We start from the raw sequence: 15,073 nt of genomic DNA, 5'->3' as shown, positions 1-15,073 counted from the left end.
AACCATTTAAATGACTGGTAGTAGTACTTCATGGAGATTTCTCCACTTCCTGTAGTTTTCACCCTGTTTCCTGTATTTTATATGGAATGAGGAACAGGGAGAGAAAATGATCCTGGTGACAACAGCCCCAGAGTAGTACCTGGGCACAATGAGCCATGTTATCTTATTTCATCCCCTCAGGGTTTTCAACATAAGCAGTGGGAAGCAGAAGAAGCTTTACAAGGGATCCCAAGGTGAAGATGGCACCCTTATCAAAGTAAGCTGTTTTCTTTTCCTTCCTTTTTCAATTTTTCAGCTTTTCTGAATGTAGCACGGGGACAAGAAAATTAAATACAAATCTGAGTAGAGTATTTGTTTTTTTATTTTTCTTTTTTTTCTTGCTCCATACTTTGTCCTTTACCCTACTGCTGCTTCCTCCTACTTCCACCCTTAAGGGCTGGTAATATATTTGGGTTTCATGAGGCTAAAAGAGGAAAAGAGTCAATGAATGATGAAGCTTTGATTTTTCTCTCTGTTCTGTTTCTGAAGTGAGTCACAGGACCATGCTGTAAAAACAAGTAGAACTGCACCAATATCTGTCAGGAGATGATTTAATCCGTTTAATTTAATCCTTTACTTTCTACTCCAGAGAGCTCATTCTGGTTTTCTTGACTAGTTTTGTTAGGATTCTTAAAGTGGAAATACCTGTTGATCAGTGTTTGTGCAGTAGATTTCAGAGGGCAAATACAAGGGAAACTCTTTGAGCTGACAAAATTAAATAGTATTGGACCTGAAAAGCCTGGGTGTTGGAGTTCTGGAAAAGCATGGTACTGCTTAGAGAGAGTCTGTTCAAGTTTCTCACCTGCTGAGTGCATCCAGTCCTTGGGCCACGGTAGCACACCTGCTTCTGCTGCTATCCAGGGCTAACCTTGGTAAATCAGGTGTGTTTGAGACTCACAGTGGAGTGGAAGAACTGCATTCTTGTCTATGAAGGGGGAAAGCCAGCTGACAAAATAAAAATATCTCTCCATTTGCCAAACAAGCTTCTTCATTATATTTTTTTCCACTGATAATTTTCTACTGCTGCACAGGTCAGCAGTATTATTATTAGGTACTGGAAAGAATGTCCTGTGAGGAGCAGCTGAGGATTTAGGGCTTATCTAATTTGGAGAGAAAGAGGCTGAAGGGTGACCACATTGCTCTCTACAGCTTCCTGAGGAGAGGACACACAGGTGGAGGTGCTGAGTGCTTCTCCCTGGGAGCTGGTGACAGGATATATGGGAATGGTTCAAAGCTGCACCAGGGACATTAGGAAGCATTTTCTTTACTGAGAGTTTGGCCAAACACTGGAGCAGGAGTCCCAGAGAGGTGGTCAATACTCCAAGCGTGACAGTGTAGAAGATGCTTTTGATCAATGTACTTAGTTATAACAAGCTTTAAACATGTGGCCCTTATGGAAAAGACTAAGCTTGATGAATCTTTGGTCAACTCTCAATTGGTCAGGCAGGACTAGGTGATACTTGTAGTTCCCTTCTAGCTGAAACTCTTGATGTGTGTAAATAACTGGGTGAAAAGGGAGGGGGGAAACAAAAAGTTTTGTTCAGTGTCAGCTTTTTTGTTTTACAGAGTAAGAGAAGTTCTTTCTCTTTGCCTATTATAATTCCTACAAAATTTTTGTAATCCAGAGCAAAGAAAATGAAAAATTGATGCTACACTTTAAATTGTGATAAGCTTAGGTGCTTGATTAGATTTTTCTCAGACAAAAAAAAAACCAAACATGGAATGTTCTGGGAGCTGGATTTTTTGGTTTTGATATCCTTTGTTTATGGTGTTGTTTTTTTTAATGTGTATCTCAAGTGGGGAATCTCAATTACTTGTACTGTTGCTTTGCTCATTTTGAAGACAATTATGTAACCAAGGGATTATGGTTGTCTCTGGAATTTAAACTTTCTTGGTATGTTATTCTGAGATCATAATACACATTGCAGTTTAATGGGCAGAACTCAAACAGTGACACTGGAAGCAAACATCAACAAAATAAACATAACAAACCAAAAGAGCCTTAACAAGAGCCATAACAAACCAAAAGAATTACCATTATTTAAATACCATGTCTCCCTTGAAAAACACAGTTTATCCTCTCAGTTCCTTAAAATTCTATGAAGGACAGAGCAGGACAGGCCATTTGGTGACAGTAACTGTATTTGTTTTGTAGTGCTGATTTAGACCTGGTGAGGCATTTGCAGAGATTTTATATTTGATCCAAGATAAAGCGACAAATAGGTGCATATGAAGAAACAAACAACAAACAAAATAGCTGAAAAAAGGGAGTTGCAAATACTGGAGATGTGACAGCATCATTGTCAAAGACAGTTTCTTGGCAGTGTTGAGTTTTTTTGTTTTCACTCCTGAAGGCTTGAATCATTTAATATTTCACTTAACTCTGTCAGCTCTGATAATTTTTTTTTAATTGTGTGTGTGTTTTGGGATGGGACTTTGTTGTTGTTTTGTTTTGATTTTAACATAGAAGAAAGTAAGACTCCAAAGTTAAACGAAAGTAGGAGAGAAGTAGAAATCTGTCCATTGGTGGCAATACCTTCACAGTCATGAAGGTATTTAATTTAAGTGCCTTCAGTCTCTGATTAGGTTGGAGATAGTCTTAAAAGTCTAGTCAGGTTGGAGATTTGTCCTGGGATACTGGATAGGTTGGTACTCAATTGGACTCCTGTGAGGGCTATTTGCATTTTATTCTGACCGTCTTGGGTATTCTGGACTATTTTTATGTAGTTTGAAGTAGTTTCTCACCGTATCTTTGCATTCCTCTGGTCTCCTGAATCAGGTGCAAACAGATCCTTCTGGTCTTTATATTGCAACCAGTTGTTCTGACAAGAACCTCTCCATCTTTGATTTCTATTCTGGCGAGTGTGTTGCAACCATGTATGGACACTCAGGTAAGGCTTAAAAACTTCTGGAAATTCATTTTTTTCTGCTGATGACTATAGAGTAGGGTCTGATGCTAGTCAACGCTTTCTGAAGATTTCTCCCCACCAAAGTTTACCTGATGGGTATTTTCGAATGGATTGTAAGTGAATGAAGTTGTAATATTTATTGCAAGTTCAATTTTTGCATTTTGCACACGAGCAAACATATACCCTCCTGTCAATTTATTTACACATTTTTTCTAGTAGCCTACAAAACAGTCTGTGGGTTTTTTCAGTGTATATTTAATTTCATTATGGTATAATCTCAGCTCCTACCATGCAGGAGCTATTCTATTATAGGCAAAAAGAGAATTTATTCTTCATGTATATTTGGCCATGGAGTACCCTCTCCATGTCAAGCCTAGATTTTGTGGTTAAATGATTATGGTAATTGGGGTGTATTGGTCTGTGAAGTGTGAATCACTGAGTGCAGACAGGCTATTTGGCTAATTATCCCTTCTGTCCATTTGGATAATTCAGGGAAGATTGGTTTTTTGTGCTTTTTTTCTCACAGAGATTGTAACTGGGATGAAATTCAGTAATGACTGCAAACATCTGATCTCTGTTTCTGGGGACAGGTAAGAGGTTTTGCTTGTTTGTGATACTGCCTTGTGACATCTCATACTGGATATAACATGTCCTTAGGAAAGGTGGATTTTTGTTTTTTTATAGGGATGCTTTATGAATTCCAAATAAATCTCAGAGCTTTCTGAATCCTGAATGTGTGTTGCTGGCAAAACTCAGAGTTTGTTATCGTTCCATGGAATGAGACCCATGTGAAGTATTTCCCTTTTCTGGGAGTAAATACTATTCTGTGCTGAAAAGGAGACAAACATGTGACCTGTTTACTGACCAGCCTTCAGGGCTGTAATATAAGGCATCTTGGGCTATTTTTGCTAGTAGTGCCAAAACCTTTTCTTGCAGTACTCTTGTTGGTGAGGTTTTACCAGGTGAAAGAGTCTGTTCAACAGCAAAAGGGACAGGCCTGTCCTCACTTTTTGGTCCTGTCCATAGGGTCCTTTTCCCACTCCCCTGAGTCCGCAGTGGTGCAGCTGACCCCTCATTCAGCAAATTTAGGTCACTACATCAGTACTCCCCTGAGATGAGTTTTCTGCACATTTAGTGAGCTAAGTCAGTTCACTAAAAGCTGAAGTAGTCACCAGACTGAGCCCAAGGGAAAAAGGAGAATACATGCCTAGTATGATGATCACTCAGGTGAGTGGTGCCACTATTTCTGGAGTCAGTGAATGCTTAAATCAGCTGAACTGAATAAAATATTTCCTTTGAGAAAGATGGCTCCTGGAATGCTATTGCAAGTTCAGAGCAACCCAGATTCTTTCTCTTTTTTTCTTTAATTAATAAAGCACAATTGAATTGGAAAGAGGCTTTTAGAGAGTCAGTTGTTGTAGAACATATGATATATCACCTTATATGTCATCAGTTGATTGTTTCTATCTTTCAGTAATAAATAATTTCATTTTCCTCTTTCATGTGTTTAAATAGATTAGGGACAAAAGTTGTAGGGGAGAGAGTCCTTTTCTTGTGAACTTCTGACAAATTCCAGAAACATGGAAGGTTTGGAAGTCCCCAATGATCCTTGTGATTTAGTGCAACATTCTTTTGTTGACATTTCCATGAGCAAAAGGGTCATTTTCTTCACTGAGGGTATGCAGGAGATGGATGAGAAATGAGAAAAGGATTCCTGAAGAAGTTTGCTGTAAGGAGATGAGAAAGCATCTTTTTCAAAGGAGAACAGGGAACATTGTCTGTTCACACACAGTGAAGAGTAGAGCTGAGAACAGAGAGAAAAACAGGGATGAGAAAGGGCACAAGGACTGTGAGATTCATGTGAGGAAAATAATACAAGGTGAGAAAAAACAAAACAAAATCCCCTCCCCAACCCTAGCAAAAGAGGTAGGTGGGTGCTTGCTTCTGCAGAGGTTGTGTTGGATGCTAATGTATTCACAGGCTTGGGTTGTTTGCTGCTTGTCTAAGTTTGATAACTGTGGGGGTGGGATAAATGAACAAGCCAGATTTGCTTTCAGAATTTTGTTTCCTCCATTTCATTATGATTGCTGTTACTTGGAGAGAGCTGCTCCTTGAGGGGAAACAGCTGGCTGCCTTGGGTTGCCATGGTTCCCAGACACAGTGCCTCACCCCTTTCTCCTGGTTGGGAGGATGAGAGTGTGTACATAGGCAATGCAAAGTGTCTGTGTGTGATTTCAGTAGCTGGGAGTGATGCTCCTGAGCATGGCACTGGGAACAAGAAGGAAATTTTTAGTTTTGCCTTAAAATCTCCACAGACTGCAAGGATGATATTATGGGGGGTTTTTTGGTGTGATATGGGAATTTAAGCCTTTCAAATTTTTTTTTCATGAGAGAACAAAAATGAAGATTCAGGTATTCAGGACCCTGGCGCTTTTGACATTTGCCTCAGGCCAGGGAGACCAAAGTTCATGGTCATTGTTCAAAATGACAAAGCAAATTAATGTTTACATGCTATCAAGAGAAGGAAAAGTCAGTCATTGAAAAATCTTCTGTGTATTGGAGTACCCATTAGTCTGCTGGCACTGATGGGTCCTGAAGAACTGAATTAAATCCTCTTTGGATTCCAAAGTAGGATGCAAGATTTTTTAAGTGATAGCCAAAGCACCATCTCTGTTTCTACATCAGTGTAGGTACACCCAGCTAGACAGGAAAGATGACTGAGATGAAAAGAATTAGTTAGCAGTGAGGTTAAATTTCAAAGACAGCACTGTTCATTTTACTTTCTAATAGCTGAAGATGAGATGCAATATTCTTTAATGTGATGAGGAATATTTTTTAAACTGAATTTCTGAAGAAATTCATGAAATGAGATCGCATTGTTGGTTTCTTTCTCTCAAATGCTTTTGAATTCATTGACCAGATTCAGTCAAATTTCACAGCATATTTCACAGAACATTCTGAATTGGAAGGGGCCCACAAGGATCATCAAATCCAGCTCTGAAACGAGTGGCCCATGCAGGAATTGAACCCATGGCCTTGGTGTTATTAGCACTGTGCTCTGACCAGCTGAGCTAATGGCTGTGTAAATTCTGTGCAAGTGTCCTGTAGGGAGTCCGGAGTAAAACATTAGAAGCGCCCTGCTGCAAAAAGTACTTCCACATGAGCTTAACTGTTAGTACTGCACAGAGACTCCATGGGACAGTGGGCAGTAGGAAGGCCTTGCCTTTGGGGGTAGAGGCAATCAGAGACTTCAGCTTAGCCACTGTTAGAGGATGCAAGAGACATCTGTAGGCTCTGTTTACTCTGCTGACCAGAAAGGGACTTGTTATGGCATTTCCTTCAGCAGCTGGTTAGAGGTATAGGATCAGAGATGAGTCTGTGTAAATATCTCTGCAGTTGCTCTCACTTACAGGGAGGCTTTGACAGGCAGGTTTAACCCTTTCCTCACGAGGCTTGTGATGGACTTGAGTTTCTGTGAAGCTGTTTCTGTGTGTGTATCTCTGCCCCAGACAGAAGGGCTCTTTGTCTCTGGGAATTAGTCTCGTACCAATAAACTGAACTGAGACTTGATCCCAGTCTCATCTTTCTCTCTTTCAGCTGCATCTTCATCTGGCGTCTGAGCTCAGAGATGACCATCAACATGCGGCAACGCCTGTCGGACATGAAACAGAGAGGGAAGCAGGCGGAGAAGTCTCCTCCTCACAAGGCAGCTGGACTCATGAGGTGAGCAGAGCAGACTGAGAACATGTGGCTGGCTGTGTAGGGTGGAATGTGGAAGTGTGGCACTGGATTCAACTGTATAGTTTTTGTTGTCTTCACTAATATTGTTCTTCCAAAAGTTCTCTTATTCTTCTGTTGAATTTGGTTTTGTACCCCCCTTCTTTGGATATAGAAACCAGACTGGGATCTTCCAGACAGACTTAGTGTCCTTCACAGATTGCAATATGTATGCAATGCCTCTTGTGTCTTAATTTTGTTTAGTGATGTGGTCAGAAACTTTATTAAGCAGTTCACCTAGGAATATTGAAGATGGTACACAGAATTCCACCAGGGAAGCTGTGATCCTTCATGAGTAAAGTTCTCTAGATCTAAGCTGAATGTAACTTAAAGGCTATTTTCTTTGGTGTCAGTACTGAAGTATACCTGTGACCTCTATGAATTGGTTATGTTGATCATAATTCTAAGACTCCTTACACTTTTGCTCTTTCTTTGTTAACTGTTTCCTGGAGGCTGTGAAAAAACTCAACTAAAATAATTATAATATGAATAATAAATACAAAAATAAATTAAATAGGAAAAGCTCTTGCTAGCTGAATAATATTATTTTTTGCTAGGTAAACAACATATCTAAAAACCAATTGCTGCAGCCTACAAGCTGAATAGATCTAAATTTATCTAGTGACCTTTCTTTTAAAAGTGGTGCTTCTGTTTTTAAACAGAACAAGAGTGACAGGGTATTTTTTATTATTAGTCTGATGTGTTTGGTTTCTCTGTAGTTTGTAAGTAACTGAGACTAGTTGGACTGTAAGTAATGCAGGCGAGATTCCTGACCAACCTGTCATGTGGTGGTCCCCCACAGTGGGGGAAAAAAGGGTAAATGCAGATTTTTTGGTTCCTATGTCCCGAATGACTACACATGGAGTTCTGGATATAAAAGTATCAAAGTGTAGGAGGAATTACCACACTGGTTGTTGAGTGTCACCAGGACTTTCCCACTCCCTTTGGGAGCGAGCAATGTTGTAACAAGTCTGTCTACACAGTTTTGTTTTGGAAAGTCTTGATCTGCTCATTCCTGAAGCGAGTCTTGTCTAGTAAGTGTTTTTGGTAACAATCCCGGGAAAACTCAGGAAGCTTTTTTTCTAGCCAAAGTTCTGGATCTGTCAAGCAATGTGCTTTTTATAGCAGCCTCTCTATTATTCCAGCAGCTGCAGCCTTCCCCTACCAAGGCTCAGCCTGTGACAGATAATCCCAGTCCTGTTCCTGTGAGGTGATACTTGTTTCCATCACAGACGCTTGCTGAAGGGCGGTGCTAGTGCCACGCCAAGCCCAGAACTTCAGTAAACTTGTTTGGTAGCCTCTTTGCAAGCCTGCAATCTACTTGTCAGCTTTGAAAGCTTGTTTTCAGTTTTGACTGTCCGCTGTGGTCACTGGAGATCAGCAAAGACATAATTCCCAGAGCATTTTGGATTGGTACTGACAATGGAAGAAGAGCCTAGTGGACCAGCATTATTGAGGTGGGAGAAGAAAAACTGATGAACTTGAGTGAGATTTGTTTTCTAGGTGCCCTGTACCTGTTCTGATTTGTTTCCAAAGCCTGTCTGTATAGGTTGTAGTAGAGAGTTGAGTTGCAACTTGTGGTGTAAAATTGTTGTCTCAAAAGATTGGAAGTAGGATGAGAAAGCTCCCTGCCTTGCGATAAGTCATTTGTTCTAATAGAACTTTAGAACAGTATTGCTAGAATTTGGTGGGGGAAGTAACACTTTCTGCTAGTTCCATGTTATGAGTGTATTACAGGATGAATAATCAAAATAATGCTGGGGTAACAAAATTGGTCTGAGGAGACAATGCGAGATGAAGATTTCCAGTTCAGGATAGTCTATCTGGTTGCAGCTCTCAGGGCAGGAATTGACCCAGCTGAGTAACATCAGCAGTGCAAATGCACAGAAGATGCCTTTTTGGGTCAAACCAGTGCTCCACAAAGCCCAGTATTCTGCCTGTGACTGTGGCAATGGAAGATGCTATTTAGTGAGACACTCTTTGAGCCTTGCTGTATGAACCTTTGTGGTCCATTTGCCTCATGCTCCATTGTTACATCAGGGATGTTAGGAGGTACATTTCTACCTTTTTGCTTTTCTATCTGGACATGGACCAATTGTCCACTGAGTTTGTACAAATTCTTTTTGAACTTCATAATATTGTCTGCCTCTACAACCTCCTTTGGTGACATGTTCCTGGAGTTCACTGCTCTCTGTGGAAAGAAGGGCTTTTTTTATCTCTTAAAGCATATTCTTACTAGTTTTGTTGAAAGTCCTTTGCTTCTGAATATTGTGAGCTCTGGTGATCTTTTGTTCTGCAGCCAGCTATTGGTAGTGCCCATGGTTTTGTAAACCTTTTTCATAACCTCTCTTTATCCAACCTGTTCTCTGACATGAAGTGTCCCAGCATTTTCAGTCCCTCCAAAAATTTTTAGAGACTAAAGTTTCTCCTCTGAATGATTTCTCTGACTCACCTTTATGGGACATTGTATTACCTTGGAATTGCTCTGACCTGTATGACCCACAGTTCTCCATAGTGTGCCTGAGAGCCTTTGAGTTCTGCCTCTGGTTGTGGTAATTGCAGATGTGTGTTTTTTTCCTGAACATGAGGAGCTTTGATAGTCCAGGATAATAGAACTTGTACTCAGTTGAAATTGTTGATACATTTTGGTTTTAAGGCTTTTATATTTTCAGTGAAGAAGTCATGTAAAGGTCATTTAGTAGGGTTTTGGTTTTAATCCAAGTATGCATTTATAGTTTAGAAAAGCTTGTCTCAAATTTTAAGCTGATTTTACTGTGGAATGTTTGCAGGGCTTATAGTCATGTTTTAAAAATCACTTTATCTGTGGCTTTCCTTGACTCTTTAGTATAAATAGCAGGAGAAAAAAAGTTATCCAAATTAAATTGTCTAAAAGTTATATATAAAGTACACTGAAGAAGTACTGTGTGCTGTCAGATATATTTGGAAAGAAGAGCTCCTTATCAAATTCTCACTGGGTCTTGTCCAGTCCAGGAAAGCTGTGTTTTTTCCAGGGCTTAGAATGAGGCAGGCTTTTGATGCCGTATCAGAAATGACACCTCAGTCTGTGATGAACTAGTGCAATTATAACACTAGGGAAACTGAAGTCCATGCACTGTGATCCTTCTGTGGGGAAAAGCCAAATAACTTTCCTTTTAAAACACTTCAGCATTTGAAGAGGAGGCAGGAGGATATAATCTGCCAGTGATACCTACCACACAGGATGCTACAGTTTCATAAATATGTCCCTAAAGCTGAGGGTTTAAGTAGCACAAGATCAGAGTGGGAATGCTGATGACATACCTCTTTAAATGGATAGTTGCCATTCTTGTCTGCTTTGTTTTGTTTTGAGAAAGCAAAACAGGGTTGGGTTCTGGTCATACAAAAGCATACAGAGTACCTACTATCAGATGTCTGAATACTAGAACTCCATAACGACAAGTGGCACTTTTAAGTCTGTACCTAATTTAAGGTCCTTCCTTCCATTCACTCTGTACTGTCTGATCCTTCAAAAACTGGGAGCTGAAGAGCAACTGGCACTGATGCCCTGTATAGAACAAGATCCAGGTTGTGGTGAGCTGGGAGTTTTCCTCTTCTCCCAGGCAACTAGCAGTAGAATAAGGGAAAATGACCTCAAGTTGTGCCAAGGAAAGTTCATGTTGGACATTAGGAAAAGTTTCTTCACTGAAAGAGTGGTTAAGCATTGGAATAGGGTCCCTAGGGAAAATTGTTGAGTCACCACCCCATGAAGTGTTAAAAAATGAGTACACATGGCGCTCCATGATATGGTTTAGTTGGGCAAAGTGATACTAAGTCAAATGTTGGACTTGATGGTGTTGCAGGTCTATTCCAACCTTAATGATTCTGTGATTCTGTGATGCTAGAATGGGATAGTTCCTCAGCAGAGAAGATGAACAATTACAATTGAAGCACTTGCTCTGAGTCACATGGATCTTGAGAATTTGACATGTCTGTACATGCTATTCTGGAATAGCTACTCTGAAACATTCATTCTGGTATAATGATGCTTTAGGGTTTGGCTCTTGGGAGGAATTCAGCAAACCCCAGAAGTCTTACTCCTTAATTTTCAAAATGCTCTCATGTTGTGCTTATTTGGAAACAGATTCTGTGCTTGAAAACTCACTCTACATTACACTGACTCCCATCTAAGTATGAAAAAGAACTGAGGAAGAGTATTGAGGAGATGTGTGCATTAGGGGACTTAGGAGAAAATCCACAGTACATGGGGGAAGGCAGGGAAAGAAAGGAGAAATAATGAAGTCTGAATAGAAGGGTTGACTTGGGCAAGAACAACAGTTAAAACACTCAAGACCTTGTGAACTGAGTTTTCATTTCAGGAGTATCTCAGTTTCAAGTCAGGGACCTAGGATCATTTTGAAAATATCACTCATTCATCTGTCTCCCTTCAAGTTACAGAACTGAGTTTGAAAAGCATACTTGAGTTGTAAAAAGAAGGATGTAGAAGAGGTGTGTGAATTTTTGCTGGGATAATGCAAGATAACCTTATGTTTCTGTCAAATATGTTACTTCATAACTTGTTTATCACTTCCTGTGAAGTATGAGAAAAACCCCATCTGACTTCCAAAATGTTTTGTGTTCTCTTACTCTGCTACTTTAAGGACACTGGAACATACTTTCTCCCCCCTCACCAATTTTTTCAGTCACTGTCTGATGGACAGGGGCCATCTTTCTATTTGTAATGTAAAACACATGGATGGCAATCCTCCATTCTCCATTTACACCAATAGCAGTACACATAGGAGCTTGGCAAACCCATAATCTTGCCTTGCCATATCACCTCATCATTGTAAGGTATTCAACCAGCTAAATGTTTGAAGGTCTAATAATCCAACCCTTCTGTCTCAATAAACTCCTCAAACAGCCATGATGTACACAAGCAGAAGGATGGTATCAAAATTACTGAAGTTTCAGTAATTTTGGTACCAGAAGTATTCATTGTCTACCATGAATAAATAGGATGAAACATGGCATAACCTCAAAGATGCTGTGGTGCTTGGGCTTTGTCAGGGTTCCCTTGCTTAGACACAAGAACCTGAGAGTGACAAGATGAGCATACAAGGAGACAGTAGAAAAGATGAAGATACTGACAAACTCAAATGTCAAAAGAAGATGTGGGATGACCAAAATGAAACTTTTTCACTTGAGAACTCTGCAGGCTACAGTCAGCTTCATTTTTATTTTTGCCAGAACACTTCAAAGCTCATCTGAAATGGTTGAGTAGTTATTACTCCTAATGAAATAGAAATTGATGTTCTGCCACTACACAGGAAGAGAAAAGATTAAAATACCTTAACTGCTTCTTACCATGTTTCAATACTGCCTGTGATCTGTCAGCTGCAGGAGAAGTTGATCTCTTGCCAGACTGCTCTGTATTTGGTGGATGAGCTATTTTTATTTCATGAATAATGCTTGGCACTTAGCACTCACCAGTAATATCCTATAAATGTCACTTATGATGAGTTTGGCATTCTAGCTCTAGGCCATGGAGTGAGGACTACTCAAATGTATTTGTTGGGGATTTTTCTTTCTTCAATTATTGTCCAAAAGTTTATTTCTTCATTTGATTCTGTGGACTGAAGGAATGAGCAGAGGAAAGGGAAGAGGAAAAGAAAGAGGGAGAGTAAAATTTGGTGTTATTGAGTGTCCTTGATTGGTGGTGGGCAATTCTATGCTGGGAGGGCCTCTGAGGTGTGTGTGGTAAAACTTGCCTTGATCTACTTAAACTGAAGATCTGCGCAAGATATGTTTCACATGATCCTTGTGCTTGAAAGTTAAAATAGTCAGCATGGTGCTCTTACTGTGTGTGGGCTGTGCCTTCAGGGTCTGCCTGGAGCAATCCTTGAAATGAACCTGTCTCTTATGGGATAATTTGCTATAAACCAAATTACTTTCAAACAGTCTATCTCTGACATTTTTGATGTGTAAATCAGTTCCAGAGAAGAAATGCTTAAGGGTGGGAAAATATTTGCCTTTCAAATATAATCTACCATCTTGACCTTATCAATTGGCAGTCTGAAATGGAAGGCCCAGTTTCATTCCATTTGACTTTCTCACACTTGTTTACTTCTGATTTCTGTCAACCTTCCACGTGTATGAGAACACTGTTGTGGCAGTGTCTGCACATCTTTGTGCAGGGTTTAGCTTGCCCTGTTTCTCAGAGATGGGCTGTGCTAGAGCAAGGGCTGTTTGAGAGAGTTGAGGCAGCCTCCTGAATATGAATAGAGGTAAGGTAGAGAAGTGGTGAAATGATTGAAATGGTGGTCAGTTCGTGCATAAACTGTAATACTCCTTCTAATTCCTGCCTTCCAGGCATGAGTCTATCTCTGCCCTGGCCTCTGTGCCCGCACTCTCATCAGACAGCGACAAGGATGGTGAAGATGAAGGCAATGATGAAGATGAGTTACGAGGGCTGCAGTCTTTCCATATTCAGTCCAACTGCAACACTGAGAGAGACTCAGGTATAAATGGGAGAGGGACATGAGCAGAGCTGGAGGAAAATGGCTTGGATGTGAAGGGAGGACAAGATGAGAGACAGTGGCTTAGGGATAACAAGGTATGGGGAGAAAGAGAGAGGCCAAAGCAGAAGCATATGGATTGATACCAATGGGTAGTATGGAGCTATCCATTCCTGCATCCAAAGAGTTCTCTGTCTAGAAATGCAGTTGTTAAATTGACAAGTTTCTTGCTAGTATCAACTGGCTAAAGAAATTTTGAATTAGTTTTATGGGCTGGGGTCTACAAGCTATTAAAATTCTGCAGAAACCAAAAGAGATCAAGAGATCTCCTCAAAAGAGAGGATTTTAGAGATGTCTGATAAAACTTACAGTAGAGATTGCTGTTATTAATTTGACGTATTTTTACCACCGATGGTACAGTGTATTGGAGCAGATTTTTTTGTCCCAAGCCTTTGGGAGGACGCTGCCCTGTGGCAAGTGTTCTGCAGTGGTCTGCTGATATAATGGAAATCTTACATAAAACTGTGTCTCTGTTAAAATTTTGATACAATGATTTGGGTAGTCAGTGGGAAAGCATGTGTTGACAGTGGTTCAAAAGGTGTAGGAATACTGCCTTTGTTGAAAGATGAAGTAAGAAGTTGCTCAAAAGCTGGACTGCTGGCCAGGATGTCAGCTAGATGCATATCTCTTTATCATTGCAGATCCAGACCTTACCCTCTCAAGAAGCCTTTCCCAGTGGGAAATGAGGAGGGTGAGTTACTAAACCTTTGGATTGTATTTCCTGTTACAAGGAAACTGAAGGAGAAATTCCCAGAGAGATTAAAAACTTCAGTTGCACGTGTGGGAAGGGTGCAGCTGTGGTAGGAGACCTTTGAGAAGCATTGGGTGTTTGGAGTCTAGAGCTGTACTTGGGATTTTTAAATCAGTCTTTTTACATCAGTTGTTATGCTTTTTTGTTTTCGATCTGAATCTCATGTGGTGCTGAAGCTGTTCATATACTTTGATCTGAGCAAAACATTTAACTGTTCAATTGTCCAAGAAGCAGCAAAAAAGTATCATTTTTACTTGATGCTTTATGATTAAAGGTGCCCTTTCAGGCTGTCCCTTAGACAGTTTTGAGGCTTTTATTGAGATGGGCATAATTATGTTTTTCTGTGGTTCTTGTATTTTTTCTCTTGTGTTTCCATCAGCCAAACTCAGTCTCTGAGATAGTCTGTGTTTTAATTTCCTTCAGGCCAAAGAGATAGCAGCAATGCAGCGCTCAGAGGCACCAATGAGCAAGATGCCCCGGCAGCGCGGTCGCTGGTCCCAGCCAACCAGCAGCATAGAGATGACTGTGAAATCCATGCTTGACCTGCGCCAGCTGGAGTCCTTCTCTGCTTCCCGTTCTCCAAGTCGAGACTCACTGTCTCAAAACAGCAATGGGGACGACAGAGAAGAGCACACTGACCTTCCTGTGCACATCAACAAAGTAAGGCAGTACTACTCTGAGGAGGGGAGCCCACTCTGAGTGCATCTGTCCTGCATCTATTTGTTATTACCTACATTTATTACTACCTGAAGATGTTCTTTTTATCGTTAAAGGTCTTCTAAATGACTTTTGAGGAGCTTTATTAGATAACTCTATTGTAATTTATACTCCTGCAATGTGTGATTCTGCTGTCTTATCGCAGAGATCGTATGGGGTCAAGGTTTCTCTTCAATGGCAGGAAGACCTCATGTTTTCTTTTAGCTCTTTGAATATTTATGTTAAAAACAAGCTGAGAAGTTGAGCTTGGAGATACAGGTGTGTAAAAACTTGGTATCCTGTTAGCTCACTCTGCTGGGATGCAGTTTCCTGACTCCAGTAACCAC

General features: G+C 40.4%; 1 protein-coding gene across 7 annotated transcripts in view; it reads left to right on the top strand.

The window, feature by feature from the left end:
* Positions 1-15,073, top strand: part of MAPKBP1 (mitogen-activated protein kinase binding protein 1) — a 109,145-nt gene that overhangs the window by 68,528 nt on the left and 25,544 nt on the right. For all 7 annotated transcript variants that reach the window (XR_005627051.1, XM_039704847.1, XM_039704846.1 and 4 more), the window contains 7 exons: positions 181-256; positions 2,819-2,930; positions 3,475-3,538; positions 6,546-6,671; positions 13,074-13,222; positions 13,921-13,970; positions 14,454-14,690. Coding sequence is in view for 6 of the 7 variants with exons in the window: in XM_039704847.1 (XP_039560781.1) it covers positions 181-256; positions 2,819-2,930; positions 3,475-3,538; positions 6,546-6,671; positions 13,074-13,222; positions 13,921-13,970; positions 14,454-14,690 (814 nt within the window). In the remaining variant the exon portion in view is untranslated. The remainder of the gene's footprint in view (positions 1-180; positions 257-2,818; positions 2,931-3,474; positions 3,539-6,545; positions 6,672-13,073; positions 13,223-13,920; positions 13,971-14,453; positions 14,691-15,073) is intronic.

This window comes from Passer montanus, unplaced genomic scaffold, assembly GCF_014805655.1.
Source record: "Passer montanus isolate IOZ18808 unplaced genomic scaffold, ASM1480565v1 scaffold18, whole genome shotgun sequence".
NCBI classification, from domain to species: Eukaryota; Metazoa; Chordata; class Aves; order Passeriformes; family Passeridae; genus Passer; species Passer montanus.
The sequence above is the reverse complement of the archived record's forward strand: the minus strand, read 5'-3'. Positions and strand labels throughout refer to the sequence as shown.